The 20,567-nt window shown below is 44.5% G+C and overlaps 1 protein-coding gene across 4 annotated transcripts in view; it reads right to left on the bottom strand.

Moving 5' to 3' along the window:
- Window positions 1–20,567, bottom strand: part of grk6 (G protein-coupled receptor kinase 6) — a 47,654-nt gene that overhangs the window by 20,599 nt on the left and 6,488 nt on the right. For all 4 annotated transcript variants that reach the window (XM_087995461.1, XM_087995459.1, XM_087995460.1 and 1 more), the window contains exon 3: window positions 6,058–6,170. In XM_087995461.1, the coding sequence (XP_087851587.1) occupies window positions 6,058–6,170 (113 nt within the window). The remainder of the gene's footprint in view (window positions 1–6,057; window positions 6,171–20,567) is intronic.

Raw genomic sequence — 20,567 nt, 5'->3', positions numbered from 1 at the left:
TGGCATTCACATACACTGAAGGGTATAGATAAGGTAGACAGGAAGAAACTTTTCCCCTTGTTGGAGGCACCAGTGACCAGGGGGATAGATTTGAAGTAAGTTGTTGTGGTTCTGTTCGCCGAGCTGGGAATTTGTGTTGCAGACGTTTCGTCCCCTGTCTAGGTGACATCCTCAGTACTTGGGAGCCTCCTGTGAAGCACTTCTGTGATCTTTCCTCCGACATTTATAGTGGTTTGAATTTGCCACTTCCGGTTGTCAGTTCCACCTGTCCGCTGCAGTGGCCGATATATTGGGTCCAGGTCGATGTGCTTGTTGATTGAATCAGTGGATGAGTGCCATGCCTCTAGGAATTCCCTGGCTGATCTATGTTTGGCTTGTCCTATAATAGTAGTGTTGTCCCAGTCAAACTCATGTTGCTTGTCATCTGCATGTGTGGCTAAGGATAGCTGGTCGTCTGCAACACAAATTCCCAGCTCGGCGAACAGAACCACAACAACGAGCACCCGAGCTACAAATCTTCGCACAAATTTGAAGTAAGTGGCAGAAGGTTTAGATAAAGAGAGAGAAGAAGAAACATTTTCACCAGAGAGGGTGATGGAAATCTAAAACTCACGATAAGGGTGGTAGAGGCAGCAATCCTCAACATTTTTAGAAGATTTTGAGCTATAGGGAGAAGCTGAATAGGCAGGAGCGCTGGAGGCTGAGGGTTTATAAAGTCATGAGGGGCATGGATAGGGTAACTAGACAAAGTCTTTTCCCTGGGGTGGAGGAGCCCAGAATTAGAGGGCATAGGTTTAAAATGGGAGGGGAAAGATTTAAAGGGGATCTTAAGGGGCAACGTTTTCATGCAGAGGGTAGTACGTATATGGAATGAGCTGCCAGAGGAAGTAGTGGAGGCTGGTACAATTGCAACATTTAAAAGACATCTGGATCGGTATATGAATAGGAAGGGTTTAGAGGGATATGGGCCAAGAGCTGGCAAATGGGACTAGATTAGGTTAGGATATGTGGTCAGCATGGAAGAGTTGGACCAAAGGGTCTGTTTCCATGCTGTACATCTATATGACTCAGTATTTAAATGCATTCATGCAATGTCAAGACAGACAAAGTTATGAGGCAAGTGCTGGAAAAAGGGATTAGAAAGGATATTGACAGCACGGATGTGATGGACCAAAGGGCCTTTCTCAGCTTTAGATCTTTATGACCAGAAATTTAACTGGACTAGCCATTTAAATACATTGGCTACATCAACAGGTTAGAGGCTGGGGATTCCTTGGGGAGTAATTCCTCCCCTGACTCCCCAAAGCCTGTCCACCATCTAGAAGATGCAAATGATGCCATAACCCCCACTTGCCTGGATGGGTGCAGCTCCAACTCTCAGCAAGTTTGACACCACCTAGGACAAAGTAACCCGTTTGACTGACACTGCATCAACCACTTCAGCATCCCTTCCCTAAGCCACCAACACTCAGAAGCAGCAGTACGTACTATCTACAAACAAAACCCCACACATATGGACTATGCTCCAGTCCTATTCTGGACCTCACCCTCAACTCTTTCTGCTACATCGATAATATCACGGGTGCTGCTTCCCTCTCGTCTGGAATTCAAAAGGTTTAATGGCCTGGATTCCAATTTCCACCCCTCCCTCACTTTCACTTGATCCATCTTGGATTTCTCCCTTCCCTTCCTTGACATATGTTTCCATTTCTGGGGTTAGGCTGACCATCAATATCCACTAGAAACTCACTGACTCCCAGAGTTACCTGGATTATACATCCTCACATCCTGTAAAGACCCTGCGCCATGTTCCCAGTTCCTCTGTCTCTGTTGCATCTGTACCGATGATGCCAACTTTGACAAAGGAGCCTCCGAAATGTCCATCTTCTTCCTCACCCGAGGATTCCCCAGCACCGTTGTCGACAAGTTCCTTGGCTGGGTCGACTCATTTCTTGCACTCTGGCCCTCACCTGCTCTCTTCCCTCCCATGACAGTGATAGGGTCCCCCATGTCTACCATCCCAACAGCATCCACATCCACAGGGTCATTAGCCACCACCTCCAGCGAGATGCCACAAAACACATATTCCCTTCCCTTGTCAGTCTTCCTCAGGGACCACTCCCTCTGGGACACCCTGTACTGCCCTTCCTTCATTTCCAACACTCCTCACAGCGCCTTCTCTCGCAATCACAGAAGGTGTAACACCTGTCTGTTTACTTCCTCACTCCACAGTATCCAATGGCCTAGGTAAAGTGACACTTTACCTGCACTAATCTAGTCTAGTGCATTCACTGCTCACAATGTGGTCTCCTCTACATCAGGGAAACAAAGTGGAGACTGGGTAGCTGCTTTGCAGAATCCCTATGTTTTGTTTGCAAAACAAAAAGAGACCGTGAGCTTCCAGTTGCTTATCAGTTCAACACACCATCCTATTCCCTGGTCAACATCGGTCTGGGGCTTGCTGCAGCATTCCAGCGAAATTCAGCGCAAACTGAAAGAACAGCACCTCATTTTTCACCTGGGGGACTCAACAGCCCTTCGGGCTCAATATCGAGTTCAACAACTTTAGGGCTTGAGCTTTCCCATGTCCTAACGCCAAACCCCAAATACCAGGCCTTATTATCAGTGTGCGACTATATACCATCCATTATTAGCCATGAATAGTCCCCATTAATAGCTATTCATCCTCCTAGCCAGATTGTTACGCACTCTTATCTGTCCAACTGCTCTTCTCTCTCACCTATCGCTTATTCCCACCCATCCTTCTGCATATAAATCAATGTTTTCTAAGCTATCAGTTCGAAGGAAGGATCACTTAACCCAAAATGTTAATTGATTTCTCTCTTCAGATGCTGCCAGACCTGTTGAGTTTTTCCAGCAATTTCTATACTACCGACAAAATGCACTGCAGAGAGATCTTCAGCCATAGCTTCCAAATCATGGCCACTTCCATCTTGAAGGTCAAGGGCAGCACATACATGGGAACACCACTCCTGCATATTCACTTAGAAGATCTCCTCCAAACTCTTCCCCATCCTAATTTGGAATTATGGCACTGTTCCTTCAGTGTCACCGGGTCAAAATCCTGAAATTCTCCCCCTTGGGTCTTGGCTACGGACCAGAGAATAAAGCAAATTGAGCCATGGTCTTTGAACAAAGACAAAGAAACATCAATATGCAAAGTGAGGACAGCAATACAATCTGTAATAAAGCCACACCTTACTGTCTAATACTCATTTATCTTTGGTTAATTCTGTGTAAGTGACAAATTATGGTTGCAAGCCCCATATCAGAATATCATATCAGACAGGGCAGAACCCTTTGATTGTGCACTAACTCCAAAAACATTAAATTATCCAGCTGATCATTAAACTGTACAATAATTGCAGTGCTTCACTTGAAGGCCTTGCCTCAGAATTTCCTTAAAAGCCACCTTCTCAAAGGACTGCTGCAGCAACCACTTTCTGGTACAAAGAGAACAAAAGAACAAACCAGCATAGGAACAGGCCCTTCAGCCCTCAGAGTCTGTACTGACACATTTTGCCCTTCCACACCAAAACAGTCTTCACTTATCCCTCTAGTATTGCTCTAGTCCTGTCCTATTCATGTATTTGTCCAGGTGTTTCTTGAATGCTGCTATCGTGTCTGCTTCTACCACCACCTCTGGCAGCGTGTTCCAGGCACTCCCCATCCTTTGTGTGAAAACTTGCTTCACATATCTCTTTTAAACCTTCCCCTCTGCACCTCGAACCTGTGTCCCCTAGTAACTGACCCCTCCATCCTGGGAAAAAGCCTCATACTTTCCACTCTATCCATTCCACTGACAATCTTATAAACTTCTCTCAAGTCACCCCTCAACCTTCGGCATTCCAGTGAAAACAAACCCAGTCTATCCAACCTTTCTTTATAGCTAAAATCCACTATATTAGGCAACATTGTGGTAAACCTTTTCTGTATCCTCTCCAAAGCATCCACATCCTCCTGATAGCATGGTGACCAGAATATTATGGTAGTTTACTTTCTTTTCCCAGAACAGCATTTTCGTGGATTCTGGAAACTGCACTCAAGCACCTACTCTTGGATACAATTCCAGCTTTTTCCCCGAGACAGCTGGTTTCACAAGATTAGCACTGCTCCTAGGTTTCTGTGAGCTCCAATCCTGCTTAGCCACATGAAACAAATAATACCGGTGGGCTTATTTCACCTCTACTTTCCCTTGTACTGAATTATTAATTGTTCCTAGGCTTCTTTGAGCCTTAAAAGTATCCCAGGCTTTTCCTGAGAGCTAACTCCAACCTTTAAGTGCTACTATTTCTCAAGCATCTCCAATTCCTCTCTGCCAGAGTAGCATCCTGTCCAGGAAGGAACCTTCTCACTCTAGCCCCAAGTACCTGACTGACTGGCAGTTCAAAGGTAGGAACTACCTGCTTCCACATCCTCCAACTGACTGACTAAAACTAACTGTGACCCTTACATTGCTGTTAAATGAACTTTGAACTGATATAGGTGAAAGCCTTACAACAAATCCTGTCCTCAGCCTTTGGCAGGATTAAGTAATGGTGGGTTGATTAATTGGAACACTAAACATTTCCTGAATATTACAATTCTCCAGCTAGCTTCCTCTCTATTTGCCAGCTCTGATAATACAGCTGAAACGGATATTTTAAAAAAAGGATATCATCATTATCTACAAAAGGGACTGCAGCTGTTCATTAGTACCTTCTCAAATGCAATTAAGGTCAGATAACCCAGCTACTGAAATTTTCATACACCATGAATAGATTGAATTTTTAAAAAAAATATGAGCAGAGGCTGTAGTTTCAATAGATTAGACGATTAAATCAGGTATAAGATAGTCTCAGAACACAGTGAGAAGCAGAAGCCTTTGTGATTGTGAAATCAGCTTTATTGCACGGTTGAATCAAGAGAAAGGTGTATAATATTACAAGTAAACTTGGATTCTAAAGTTGAGGTCCATGGAATTTTGATTTTCGGTCTTTAAAGAAGACTTTTATTAGAAAAACGAACAGACTTTTTTTTGTTTGAAAAGATAGCAAGTCAAAATGGCTTTTTCACATTATCACCTAATTTAATCATACCACATAACGCGAGAAAACGGGTACAGGTTACACTCTGAAGTTGTGGACCTCAATATTGCAAAGTGCCCAAGCAGAAAACGAGGTGCCTTTCTTCAATCAGGACTTCAGAACCATTTCTACAAAGCATTTCCTGATGCAATGACATTGCTGAGTTGAGAGAGATTAACTTAACACGCCAAGCGATTCTTTTTTGTTCGCAAACCAAACAGCAACTTGACTTTTATTCCAAATCTCTTTTCTGTTTTAAAACAGTAGTTTGTCTTTTGATTTACAAAACAGTGGATTGAATTATCTACTTCTGAACATGCCCAGGTCTGAATGTGTTAAGACAGGCCAAGTGCAGGCTGCAAGGGAGAAAACAGGGGGGAGGACTGGAACAGGAATCATAGAATCCCGACAGTGCAGAAACAGGCCATTCGGCCCAATAAGTCCACACTGACCCTCCGAAGAGTATCCCACCCAGACCCATTCCCCTACTCTATTACTCTACATTTCCCCTTACTGACACACCTAACCTACATATTCCTGGACACTATGGACAATTCAGCGTGGCCAATTCACCTAACCTGCATAGGTTTGGACTGTGGGAGGAAACCGGGCTCCTGGAGGAAACCCAAGCAGACACAGGGAGAGCATACAGACTTTACATCGACAATTACCCGAGGCTGGAATTGAACCGGGTCCCTGGCACTGCAAGGCAGCAATGCTAACCACTGAACCACCGTGCTGCCATACTCGGGGCCGGGCACTGGGGCCAACAGCATTTCTCAGGCAGTGCACAAACTCCTCAGCCTGCTCCATCACAATGTGATGCAACAGTCACGTGGGTCTGAATGTTGCAAGGAGCTAGCTCTATCCATAAGAGTCAGGAACAGAGAGAAAAATGAAAGTGCTGGCAGCACACGATGGGACAGGGTCATAGGTTCAAACAACTACGGGGTCCAGCACAGACACTTACCATGGCATCCAGAAACTGCACACAGTGACACAGCTCTGGCCGGGTCTCACAGAACTGGCGGAACAGTAACCTCCCAATGGGCTGCTCATCACAAAGACTCTTGTAGTCCTTCACTAGAAAAAGAAGTAATGCAATCAAGCTTAGATCAATTTCACTCAATTGGACAAACAAATCTACAATTCACCAATCAGTGAATACATTACTCGAGTCCAGTAACCAGGACAATGTACCTGCGTAAATAAGCCAGCCAAAAAAAAAAACAACAGTTCAACTACACAAATACGATCAAATTTTACCCAAAGACACCACACCCCAGACACAAAACCTGATGGGGAATCTCACTCTCCACTGAGAAACAATGTTTATTTTCTTTTATTTGCTCGTGGAATATGGGTGTCATTTGCTGGTCATTCCTAGTTACCCTTGAGAAGGTGGTAGTGATTTCCCTTCTTGGTCCACAATGCTAATAGGAAGGCAGCTTCAAGATTCTGACCCTTCGACAGTGATGAAATAGCAGTACTTTTTCAGGTCTGATCTTGGAAGGGAACTTGCACATAGTGGTGTCCCCATATATCTGCACCCCTTGTCTTTTCAGATGGAAGTGATCGTGGGTATGGAAGGTACAGTATAGGAACCTTGTATAGATCGCACATGCAGCTGCTACTGAGCGTGGGTGGAGGGAGTGGATGTTAGGGTGTCAATTTGAGTGGGCTGGGGGGCCTCAGTTTGAATCATAGCATAAAATCAGGCCACTTGATCCATTGAAAGAGCATCCAACCCACCCTATCCCTGTAACTCTTCAAATCCCATGGCTAACCTACACATCCCTGGACACTGTGGACAATTTGGCATGGTCAATCCACCTAACCTGCACATCTTTGGACTCTGGGAAGAAGCTGGAATATTCAGGAAACTCACGCAGGCACAGGGAGAATGTGCAAACTCCACACAGACAGCTGCCTGAGGCTGGAATCGAACCAGAGTCCCTGGCACTGTTAGGCCACAGTGCTAAGCACTGAGCTCCTTGTTTTGACTTAGAGTCATAGAGATGTACAGCATGGAAACAGACCCTTCGGTCCAACCCGTCCATGACGACCAGATATTCCAACCCAATCTAGTCCCACCTTCCAACACCCAGCCCATATCCCTCCAAACCCTTCCTATTCATATACCCATCCAAGTGCTTTTTAAATGTTGCAATTGTACCAGCCTCTACCACTTCCACTGACAACATACACGTTACCCCCCCCCCCCCCCCCCGCGTGAAAAAGTTGCCCCTTAGGTCTCTTATATCTTTCCCCTCTCACCCTAAACCTATGCCCTCTAGTCTTGGACTCTCCAACCCCAGGGAAAAGACTGTCTATTTATCTTATCCATGCCCCGTCCAGGGAAAAAAGCCCCAGCCTGTTCAGCCTCTCCCTATAGCTCAAATCCTCCAACCCTGGCAACATCCTTGTAAATCTTTTCTGAACCCTTTCAAGTTTCACAACATCTTCCTGATAGGAAGGAGACCAGAATTGCACGCAATATTCCAACAGTGGCCTAACCAATGTACTGTACAGCCGCAACATGACCTCCCGACTCCTGTACTCAATACTCTGACCAATAAAGGAAAGCATACCAAATGCCTTCTTCGCTATCCTATCTACATGCGACTCCACTTTAAAGGAGCTATGCACCTGCACTCCAAGATCTCTTTGTTTAGCAACACAACCTAGAACCTTACCATTAAGTGTATAAATCCTGCTAAGATTGGCTTTCCCAAAATGCAGCACCTCGCATTTATCAGAATTAAACTCCATCTGCCACTTCTCAGCCCATTGGCCCATCTGGTCAAGATCCTGTTGTAATCTGAGGTAACCCTCTTCGCTGTCCACCTCCAATTTTGGTGTCATCTGCAAACTTACTAACTGTACCTCTTATGCTCACATCCAAATCATTTATGTAAATGTCAAAAGGTGGAGGGCCCAGCACCGATCCTTGTGGCACTCCACTGGTCACAGGCCTCCAGTCTGAAAAACAACCCTCCACCACCATCCTTTGTCTTCTACCTTTGAGCCAACTGTGAATCCAAATGGCTAGTTCTCCCTGTATTCCGTGCGATCTAACCTTGCTCACCAGTCTCCCATGGGGAACCTTGTCGAACGCCTTACTGAAGTCCATATAGATCACATCTACCACTCTGCCCTCATCAATCCTCTTTGTTACGTTGAAACTATGAGATCAGAACACACAACAGAAGTAGACTTATTAAATCTGCTCTGCCATTGAACATCATGGGTCATTAGACAATAATTCTCAACTCCACTTTTCTGCTATTTTCACACAATAGCCAATTCCTTGATTAAAAATCTGTCTATCTCAGCGTTGAATATACTTAATGAATCAGCCTCAACAGGCCTCAGTGGTAAATAATTCCACAGATTTACTACTCTCTGAGAAGCAATTCCTCCTTATCAGTCTTAAATGGGTCACACCTTATTCTGAGATTAAACCCTCTGGTCCTAGATTCTCTCACAAAGGGACATAACATTTATACATTTACCTGGGCAAGTCCCCCAAGGATCTGGTATGTTTCAACAAGGTTGCCTCTCATTCTTCAAAACTCCATGAATCCAAGTCCAGTTTAACCTCTCCTCATGAAACAGTGTTTCAATGCCTTGTATCAGTCCAGGGAACCTACTCTGGGCTGACAATATATGGACGCTTTAGAATGTCATTATAGGTATAGTCTGACAAGAGCCTCTGGGATATTTCCAGTGCATCTACCAATTTTGTAGCCACTTCCTTCAATATGATAGAGGACTTTTTTTTAAATATAGCCTCATTAGTTTCTCTAGACCTTTCTCTTGAGTAATACTTTTTGTTATGCTCTCCCAACCTTTTGGAAACTGATGTCAAATCATTATGTAACTCTTACGATTTTTAAGACTAAGATAATTGGAGCAGAAATTAGACCATTTGGCCCATTGAGTCTGCTTCACCATTTGATCACGGCTGAGAGTTTTCTCAACCCCATTTTCCTGCTTTCTCCCTGTAACCTTTGATCCCCTTGGCAGTCAAATATTTATCTCTGTCTTAAGTGTTATGAAGATGTGGGTGTACTGTATCTTTAAGACAGTTAAAGGCTAGCAGAAGTAACTGACAGCACCAAGTGTTCTGAACAAGACACAATGCAACCTTTGGTCCAACAGCTAGAGTAGTTAGTTGCCAGGAGATAAAAACAAATTTGAATTAGGCCAGTTTAAATTATACCCCCCCTCCCAAAAAAAGAGACTCCAATCAAGTTTGATCGAGTATATTGACAATATTAAAAAGCCAATGACACAATTTGATGCTTTGATGGTAGAAGACTGGGAAAATTGAACAGCTGAGGAGAACTGGCTGTTGCAGGTTCCAGGATTTAAATGTTTTAGTAGGGTCAGAGGTGGGGGTAAAAGAGGGGGAGGTGTGGCATTGCTTGTCAAAGATAGTATTACAGTGGTGGAAAGGACGATGGATGAGGACTTGCCATCTGAGGTAGTTTGGGCTGAGGTTAGGAATAGGAAAGGTGAGGTCACCCTGTTAGGAGTCTTTTACAGGCCTCCTAATAGTCCTAGAATCATTGAAGAAAGGATAGGGAAGGTGATTCAGGAGATGAGTGACAGTAATAGGGTGGTTGTTATGGGGGACTTTAACTTTCCTGATATTGATTGGGAAAGCTATAGCTCAAGTTCGTTAGATGGGTCAGTGTTTGTTCAATGTGTGCAGGAGAGTTTCCTGACACAATATGTAGACAGGCCAACAAGAGGTGAGGCCATACTGGATTTGGTTCTGGGTAACGAACCAGGCCAGGTGTTAGAATTAGAGGTAGGTGAGCACTTTGGGGATAGTGACCATAATTCGGTGATTTTTACACTCGTGATGGAGAGGGATAAGTGTGTACTACAGGGCAAGAGTTATAGCTGGGGTCAGGGAAATTATGATGCGGTGAGGCATGACTTAGGATGTGTGGCTTGGAAAAGTAGACTCCAAGGCAAGAGTGTAAATGATATGTGGAGCTTGTTCAAGGAGCAACTATTGAGTGTCCTTGATAATTATGTACCTGTCAGGCAGGGAGGAAAGGGTCGTGCGAGGGAGCCGTGGTTTAATAAGGAATTGGAATCCCTTGTTAAATGGAAGAGGGCGGCCTATCTCAAGATGAGACGTGAAGGTTCAATTGGGGCGATTGAGAGTTATAGGGTAGCCAGGAAGGACCTGAAGAGAGAGCTAAGAGCAGCAAGGAGGGGACATGAAAGGTCCTTAGTCGGTAGGATTAGGGAAAACCCTAAGGCTTTCTATAGGTATGTTAGGAATAAAAGAATGACTAGGGTAGGAATAGGTCCAGTCAAGGATAGTAGTGGGAAGTTCCGTGTGGAGGCGGAAGAGATTGGGGAGACACTGAATGAATACTTTTCTTCAGTATTCAATCAGGAACAGGGCATTGTCGTCGATGTGAATACTGAGTCACAAATAAGTAGAATGGATGGCTTTGAGGTATGTAGAAAAGAGGTGTTGGAAATCCTGGAAAAGGTGAAAATAGATAAGTCCCCTGGGCCTGATGGCATTTATCCTAGGATTCTCTGGGAAGCAAGGGAGGAGATTGCAGAGCCATTGGCCTTGATTTTTATGTCCTCTTTGTCTACAGGAGTAGTGCCAGAAGACTGGAGGATAGCAAATGTGGTTCCCTTGTTCAAAAAGGGGAGTAGGGATAACCCTAGTAACTATAGGCCGGTGAGTCTCACTTCTGTTGTGGGCAAAGTCTTAGAGAGAATTGTAAGGGATAGGATTTATGCACATCTGGATAGGAATAATGTGATCAAGGATAGTCAGCATGGTTTTGTGAAGGGCAGGTCGTGCCTCACAAACCTTATTGAATTCTTTGAAAAGGTGACAAAGGAGGTTGATGAGGGGAAAGCGGTAGATGTGGTATATATGGATTTTAGTAAGGCGTTTGATAAGGTTCCCCATGGTCGGCTACTTCAATAAATACGGAGGTATGGCATTGAGGGCGAGTTGGAGGTTTGGATTAGGAATTGGCTGGCTGGAAGAAGACAGAGGGTAGTAGTTGATGGTAAAGGTTCATCTTGGAGTGCAGTTACTAGCGGTGTTCCGCAAGGATCTGTTTTGGGACCATTGCTGTTTGTCATTTTTATAAATGACCTGGAAGAGGGGTTAGAAGGTTGGGTGAGCAAGTTTGCGGATGATACGAAAGTCGGAGGAGTTGTTGACAGTGAGGAAGGATGTGTCAGGTTACAGTGGGATATAGAGAAGCTGCAGAGCTGGGCAGAAAGGTGGCAAATGGAATTCAATGTAGCTAAGTGTGAGGTGATTCACTTTGGGAAGAATAACAAAAAGATGGGGTACTGGGCTAATGGTCGGATACTTGGTAGTGTGGATGAGCAGAGGGATCTTGGTGTCCATGTATACAGATCTCTGAAAGTTGCCACCCAGGTAAATAGTGCGGTGAGGAAGGCATATGGCGTACTGGCTTTTACTGGTAGAGGAATTGAGTTCCGGAGTCCTGAGGTCATGATGCAGTTGTATAAGACTCTGGTGCGGCCGCATTTGGAATATTGTGTGCAGTTTTGGTCGCCATACTATAGGAAGGATGTGGAGGCACTGGAACGGGTGCAGAGGAGGTTTACCAGGATGTTGCCTGGTATGGAAGGAAGATCGTATGAGGAAAGACTGAGACACTTGGGGCTGTTTTCATTAGAGAAAAGAAGGTTTAGGGGTGACTTGATTGAGGTGTACAAGATGATTAGGGGGTTAGATAGGGTTGACAGTGTGAACCTTTTCCCGCGTATGGAGTCGGGTATTACAAGGGGGCATAGCTTTAAATTAAGGGGGGGTAGATATAGGACTGAAGTTAGGGGTAGGTTCTTCACTCAGCGAGTCGTAAGTTCATGGAATGCCCTGCCAGTAGCAGTGGTGGACTCTCCCTCTTTATGGGCATTTAAGTGGGCATTGGATAGGTATATGGAGGATAGTGGGTTAGTATAGGTTAGGTGGGCTTGGATCGGCGCAACATCGAGGGCCAAAGGGCCTGTACTGCGCTGTATTCTTCTATGTTCTATGTTCTAAGACTAACAGACTAACTCGCAAAGAGGTGGAGGTAATGAATATTTTTAACTCAAGGTAGGTATTCTTGGTGGACAAGGAATTATCAGAGGTAGGTGGGAATGTGCAATACGGAACACAAACAGTGTCAGTCATGGTCTGATGAAATGGCTGAGCAGGCTCAAGATGCCAAATGGTCTACTTCTGCTTCTGTTTTAGATTTGAATATATTACCCATCATGTACACCAGCATTCCTACTGTGCACAGAGCACATCTAGAGATAAACCAAAGGGAAACCACCATGAAAACACCTGGCCTGAATACATCAGCAAGTCAAGGGCAGCAAAGTGAGAACTCCCAATCACAGGGAGGTTATTCCATCAGGAGATCCAAGAGGGTTGTCAAATCATCCAGGTGTTATACAGACTCAGACTTCATCAATGTTTAAACGTCTTCAGTGATTTGCCTTTGTGAATACTTCCAGCAACTGCCCTGAAATACACTATTTTCACTGACACAGCCTGCTGCCCAGCACAGATCACTGGCTGGCCCACTGTCCAGCTCAGCACATTGTTTACCACTCAAAACATCATCTGGCGTAGTCAGCTGACTGCCATCCAACATGCTGACCAGCCCAGCACTCTGTCCACTGCCCTGCACACTATCCTGCCTCCTGCCCACTGCCTACTGACCAGCCCAATGCTCCCTGCCCAGCTCGACATGCCACCTACGATTGACCTGCCTGTGACTTGCTAGTTGGCCTAGTTTATGAAACAACCAGCCATTTACTCTGGCCTCCTGCAGCTACAGTGTACCCGATGCAGGAAGTTGCGGTTTACAGAGAGTCACATCCTGTCCGGAAGCTGCACATTTTATCACAAATAACTAAAAAACTGTCAAGTACAAATGCAGGCCGGGGAACTCCCTCAGGAGTCAGATCGTGAAGAAGTGACTGAAGTAGTTGGCAGGGATCTATGGATGTAATTTCTCCATTGCCTGGAAGTCCAGATAAAATCCTTTTAGGGGCTGGGAGCTGATGTTGCACCTCATGAAACTGATGACAAATAATTGGCAGGCAGTGCGACAATAATAGAAAAATACTTGAATCAGAGAGAAATCAACCATTCCCCCTCAGGATAGCTGGGATAGTAACTACGATGCAAACAAGGAGATTTCAGAGGCGGGGGAGCTGGTGACTTAGGGGGAGATAGCGTCAATGCCAATAATTTATTTAGATTAGATTCCCTACAGTGTGGTGACAGGCCCTTCGACCCAACCAGCCCACACCGACCATCCAAAGAGTATTCCACCCAGACCCATTTCCCTAACACTATGGGCAATTTAGCATGGCCAATTCACCTGACCTGCACATCTTTGGATTGTGGGAGGAAACCAGAGCACCCGGAGGAAACCCACGCAGACACGGGGAGAATGTGCAAACTCCACACAGACAGTTGCCCGAGGCTGGAATTGAACCTGGGACCCTGGTGTGGTGAGGCAGCAGTGCTAACCATGGTGCCACCGTGCCACCCATAGAAATTGAGCTTCAATTAAGCACAGAGAGCCTGATGTGATTTGAACGCAAAACCTTCTGATGTGGAGTCGGACCTGGTCCCGTTGTGCCACAAGCCCACAGGTTTAATGAATAAATCTGGAATAACAGCTCTGAACAAGTCCTGTGGTGTAAAATGGTGTCCTCAACTTAAAGCCTCAGGTTAAAGTGCCATCTATCCCAGATAAAGGTCTGAACGTGTATAAACAGGAACTTTAAAAAAAGCAAAAGTCTTTGAAAGGGTGTAATCTGGGGAAAAAAAGCTGTGTTAGCTAATCAGAAATTTTAAAAAAGTGACATCTGTTTGTGAGCTCTTGTGGTTCAATGGCAGTGTCATAGGGTCATTGAGGTCTACAGCACAGAGAAAGGTACTATGGCCCATCACACCTGCACCAGTCAAAAACAACTTAGCTGCTCTAATCCCAGTTTCCAGCACTTGACCCATAGCCAGGTGTGCCTTGGCATTGCAAGTGCACATCTAAACACTTCTTAAAACGTTCGAGGGTTTCTGCCTCTACAACCCTTACATGTAATGAGTTCCAGATTCTCAACACTCTTCCACCCAGGGGCTTTCCTCACATCCTTGAAATCCTCTGCTCCTCACCTTAAATTTATGCCCCCCTCTGGTCATCATGTGGAGGTGTATCTTCCCGTCTCCCCTATCTGTGCCCCTCAAATTCCATACATCTCGATCAAGTTCCCACTCTCAATCTTCGCTACTCTGAGGAAAACAATCCCAGTCTGTCCAATTGGTTTTCAAAAGAAACTTTACAGCGCAGGCAATAGCCTGGTAAATCTCTTCTGTGCCATCACATCCACATATCACGTGGATTCCAGCACTTCACAGAATACTCTAGCTGTGGCCTAACCAACGTTTCACACAGTTCCAGCATCATCTAGTATGCCATACTTTCTTTACCACTATCTACAAGTCTTGATACCTTCAGGAACCAGTGTACATGCACAAAGTCCCTCAATGACTCCCAGGATCCTACCATTGATCGTGCATTTCCTTGCCTTGTTTGTCCTGTCCTAGCGTATCACTGCACAGTTATCCAAATTAAGTTCCATTTGCCACTGATCAGCCCATCTGACTAACCGTGTCAATCCTCCTATAATCTAAAGCTAACTTCCTCACTATTTACCGTCCAATCAATTTTGGATCATCTGTGAACTTACTGATCAACCTTCTGAACAAGATTGAAATGATTGACATAAACCACAAACAGCAAGGGCCCATCATTAACCTCTGTGCGACCCCTTTAGGCACAGACCTCCAGTTCAAAAAATACACCTCAACCATCACCCTCTGCTTCCTCCACTCGGGCAACTGTGGACACAGTTTGCCAAATTTCCTTCAATACCACGGGCTTTTGCCTTTGCTATCAATCTCCCATGCAGGACCTATCAAAATCCTTGAAATCTAAGGAAACTACATCAAAATCACTGCCCTCATCTATACGCCTGTTTACCTCTTCGATAAATTCAGACAAGTTGGTCAGACGTGACTTCCCCTTAAAACCTGGCTGACTGTTAGAACACAACACAGAATGTTACAGCGCAGTACAGGCCTTTCAGCCCTCGATGTTACACCGACCTATGAAAATAATCTGATGCCCACCTAACCAACACGTTCCATTATTATCCATATGTATGTCCAATGCCCGTTTAAACGCCCTTAACGTCAGCGAGTCTACTACCGTTGCAGGCATGCCGTTCCACACCCCTACTACTCTCAGAGTACCCCTGATATCTGTCCTAAATTTATCACCCCTCAATTTAAAGCTATATCCCCTTGTGTTCACCTTCACCAACCGAGGAAAAAGGCTCTCACTGTCCACCCTATCAAACCCTCTATTCTTCTTCATCTCGATTAAGTCACCTCTCAACCTTCTTCTTTCCAAGAAAAACAGCCTCAATTCCCTCAGCTTTTCCTCATAAGACCTTTCCTTCCACACCAGGCAACACCCCAGCAAATCTCTTCTGAAACCTTTCCAAAGCTTCCACATCCTTCCTGTAACACGGTGACCAGAACTGTATGCAACACTTCAAGTGCAGCCTTACCAGTGTCTTGTACAGCTGAAGCATGACCTCGTGGCTCCGAAACTCAATCTCCCTACTAATAAACACCAACACACTGTATGCCTTTTTAACAACCCTATGAACCTGGGTGGCAACTTTCAGGGATTTATGCACTTCAACACAGAGACCTCTCTATTCATCTACACTGCCAAGAATTTTACTATTAGCCCAGTACCCCGCATTCCTGTTACTTTTTCCAAAGTGAACTACCTCACACTTTTCCGCATTAAACTCCATTCGCCACTTCTCAGCCTAACTCTGCATCTTATCTATGTCCCTTTGTAACGCACAGCATCCTTCGGCACTATCCACAACTCTGCCTACCTTAGTGTCATCAGCAAATTTACTAACTCATCCTTCTACACCCACCTCAAGATCATTTATGAAAATGATGAACATCAGTGGCCCAAAAACAAATCCTTGTGGCACACCACTGGTAACTGAGCTCCAGGATGAACAATTCCCATCCACCACCATCTTGTCTTCTTTCAGCTAGCCAATTTCTGATCCAAACCACTAAATCATCTTCAATCCCGAAACTGTGCAATAGCCTACCATATGGAACCTTATCAAACACCTTACTGAAGTCTAAATATACCACATCAACCGCTTTACCTTTATCCACCTGTTTTGTCACCCTCTCAAAGAAGGTTAGTGAGGCATGACCTACCCTTCACAAAACCACACTAACTATCTCTAATTAAGTTGTTCCTTCTCTTATAACCTTTTCCAACATTTACCCACAACCAAAGTAAGGCTCACTGGCCTATAATTACTGGGGTTGCCCTGACTCCCCTTCTTAAACAAAGGAACAACATTGCTATCCTCCAGTCTTCTCCACTCTACTCCTGTCAACAATGATCACTATAGATCGAAGCCAAAGGCCCTGCAATCTCCTCCCTGGCTTCCCAGAGAATCCAAGGAATAATCCCATCCAGCCCAGGGGTCTTATCTGTTTCAGATCTTTCAAAATTGCTAAAACCTCCTCTTTGTCAACCTCAATTCCATCTAATCTAATAGCCTGTATCTTCGTATTCTCAATAACATTGCCCTTTTGAATACTAATGAAAATTATTCATTAAGCGCTTCCCCTATGTCCTCAGATTCCACACACAATTTTTCATGACTATATTTGATTGGCCCTAATCTTATTCCTGTTCCTTTATAGCTAAAATCCCCCATATCAGGTAAACCTTTTCTGTACCCTCTCCAAAGCATCCACATTCTTCTGGTAGTGTGGTGACCAGAATTGTACGCAATATTCCAAGTGTGGTCAAACTAGTTCTATAAAGCTGCAGCATAACTTGTCTATCCTTATACTCAGTGCCCCTTCCAATGAAGGCAAGCATGCCATAGATCTTTTTAATTACCTTAGCTACCTGTGCTGCCACCTTCACCTTCAGTGATCTGTGAACCCACAAACCCAGATCCCTCTGCAAATCAATACTCCTAAAGGTTCTGCTATTCACTGTATAATTTCCACCTGTACTTAACCTTCCAAAAATGCATCACCTCACATTTGTTCAGATTAAACTTCATCTGCCGATTTTCTGCCCATGCCTCCAACTGATCTACAGAGGAACCTCGATTATCCAACATTTGATTAACCGAATTTCGATTATCCGAACAAGATCGCAAGGTCCCAGTGCTTGGCTAACTATGTTATCTGGCATTCAATTAACTCAACGAAATACCACACGTGCCCTTCAGGTAATCGAGGTTCCTCTGTATATCCTTGTTGTATTCTCTAACAATCCTCCTCGCTATCTGCAACTCTGCTAATCTTTGTACAGTCCACAAACTTACTAATTTGACCAGCCTCGTTTTCCTCTAAATCACTTACATAGACGTCCCAGCACTGATCCCTGTGGAACACCACTATTCACAGCCCTCCATTCCCAAAAGCAACCTTCCAACACTACCCTGTCTCCTATGACTAAGCCAGTTCTGTTTCAGTCTTGCCAGCTCACCCCGACACCATGTGACTTCACTTTTTGTACCAGTCTATCACAAGGGACCTTGTCAAATGCTTTATTGAAATCCACATTAGACAACATCGACTGCTTTTCTCTCAATCATCACCTCCTCAAAAATCTCCAAGTTAATGAGGTGCGACTTCCCCTGCACAAAACCAGGCTGTTTATCGCTAATCAGTCCATTTGCTTCTAAGTGCTATAGATCTTGTTGCTGAGAACTTTTTCCAATAATTTCCCAACCACCAATGTGAGGCTCACAGGCTTGTAATTTGCAGGATTTATTCTCCATTACCCTTCTTAAAGAATGGAACTACACTGGCTAAAGGTGAGGTCCGAGAGTCCTGGAGAATAGCCAAAGAGGTTACAAAGATGTCTGTCAATGCTCCAGCAATTTGCTCTCCTGCTTTTCTCAATATTCAGAGATAGATCCCGTCAGGACCCAGGAACTTATCTACCTTAATAAGTTTTAAGGTGCACAACACCTCTTCATTCTTAATAGCAACTTGACTTAGACATTCAGTACTCCCTTCCCTGAGCTCAGCTTCCACAAATTCCTTCTCTTTGGTGAATACTGACAAAATATTCATTTAGGACCTCAGCTACCGCTTCTGACTCCAAACAGTTTCCCTCCTTTGTCCTTGAGTGGGCCAACCCTTTTCCTGGCCAACCTCTTGTTTTTAATATGAAAAGCCTTGGGTTTCTCCTCAATTCTGTTTGCTAATTACTTTTCATGACCCCTTTTAGCCCTTCAAATTGCTCGTTTAGGATTTTTCCTACTTTCCTTATATACTTCAAGGGCTTGCATCAGTTCCCATCCTCCTAAACCTTATGTATGCTTCCTTTTTCTCTTTGACCGTACCTCAGAATTTCCTATCTGTTAATTTCTTTAATTGTATCACAGGCGTTCTTCCTTGATTTCCATACCCAGTCTGAAGATGCATAAGTCACCTGGATCAAATGGACTATATCCTTGAGTTCTGAAGAAGATAGCTGAGGAGATTGTGGACGCATTGCTAGCATTCATTCAAGCATCACTGGAGTCAGGGAGGGTCTAACAGAACTAACGTAACATCCCTGTTTTCAAAGGGAGGAAGGCAGAAGACAGGAAACTGTAGGCCTGTTAGCCTGACTTCAGTTGTTGGTATGGGATTGCAGAGTACTTAGACGTGCATGGTAACACAGGGCTGAATCAGCACAGCTTTGTCAGGGGGTGGTCATGCCTGAAAAATCTGTCAGAATCCTCTGAGCAGCTAATGAGCAAGTTAGATAAGGGAGACCCAGTGGATGTAATCTATCTGGCATTCCAGATAGATCTTAGCCTCCTAAGATATGAGCTCATGGTTTTAGGAGTAAGATAATGGCATAGATAGTGGATTAACTGACAGAGAGAGGAAGGATAAACAGGTCTTTTCCAGCATGCCAGCTGGGGACTAGTAGAGTTCTACAGGGGTCAATGTTGGGACAACAATTATTCATGTTATCCATCCACAATCTGGATGAAGGAATTGAGAATTGCTGCTCAGTTTGCAGATGACAAACATAGTTGGAGTGTTGAGGAAACAGGGAGGTGCAGAAGGTCTTGGACTTACTAGACAAGTGGACAAAGAAGTGGCACACAGAATGTAATGCGAGACAGTGTGATGTATTTTGTTAGGAACAATAAAAGCATAGACTATTTTCTAAATGGGGAAAGACTTTGGAAATGAAGTACAAAGGGACTGAGGAGCCCTAGTTCAGCATTCTCTTCAGATGTAGGTTCAGTCGGTGGTTAGGAAGGTAAATGCAAAGTTAACATTCATTTCAAAAGGGCTAGAATACAAGAGCAGAGATGTAGTGCTGAGGTAGTAAATGGCGCTGGTCAGATACTTGGAACATTGAGAGCAATTTCGGGCCCCATATCCAAGGAAAGATGTTTGGAGGGAGTCCAGAGGAGGTTTATAAGAACGATCCTGGGATAAAAGGTTTGCCATATGGGGAGTAGTTAAGGAACTCTGTATTTAGTAGAGTTTAGAAGAATATGGGGGGGGTGGAATCTGATTAAAACTTACAGCAAACCGAGAGGCCCGGATAAAGTGGACATGGACAAAATGCTTCCTCTAGTAGGCAAGGGAAGGCCCAGGAACACAGCCTCAGAGTGAAAGGATGACCATTTAAAACTGAGATGGCGAGGAATTGCTTCAGCCAGAGGGTGGTTAATTGGTGGGACTTAGTTCTGCAGAAAGTTGTGGAGGCCAAGTCTTTGCATGTATTTAAGACAGAAATAAGTGGGATTTTGATTAGTAAGGAGATCAAGGGTTGCACAGAGAAGACAGGAGAATGGGATTGAGAAACATGTCAACCTTGATTGAATGGCAGAGTAGACTTGATGGGCTGAATATCCCAATTCTGCTCCTATAATCTCTTAGCGGCGATGGTATATGAAGCAGGGACTCCAGATGGTGATAGGCCCAGAGCCTGGACCCTCGACGGTGTCAGAGAGACAACAGGAACAGCAGAGGTGGGGTCTCCTGGGGCATCAGGGTCATCTTTGCTGTTCTGGGAGCAGGATTCCTTCAGGATCAGAATACCTTCCAGATGTCTTGCAGAAGCCGTGCTTCAAACCCCAATTTGAACAGGAGACAAAGTAATTTGTTTTTATCCTTTTTGTAACTCAAAATGGTCCAGATAATGTTGACAATACTTTTCACCGTATCTTCAAGATGTGTGCGCTAATAAATAATTCAAATCATTTCTGGAGGGTGTCATTAGCCATCCTGTGGAGCAGCCTGCTCACTGACGCTGTGTTTGGGTTCCTTCAGGGCCCCTCAGGCTGCAGGAG

This window comes from Chiloscyllium plagiosum, unplaced genomic scaffold, assembly GCF_037043375.1.
Source record: "Chiloscyllium plagiosum isolate Xiang-an unplaced genomic scaffold, Cpla_swu_hap1 HiC_scaffold_16, whole genome shotgun sequence".
Classification (NCBI taxonomy): domain Eukaryota; kingdom Metazoa; phylum Chordata; class Chondrichthyes; order Orectolobiformes; family Hemiscylliidae; genus Chiloscyllium; species Chiloscyllium plagiosum.
This window is presented reverse-complemented; position numbering and strand designations above follow the sequence as displayed.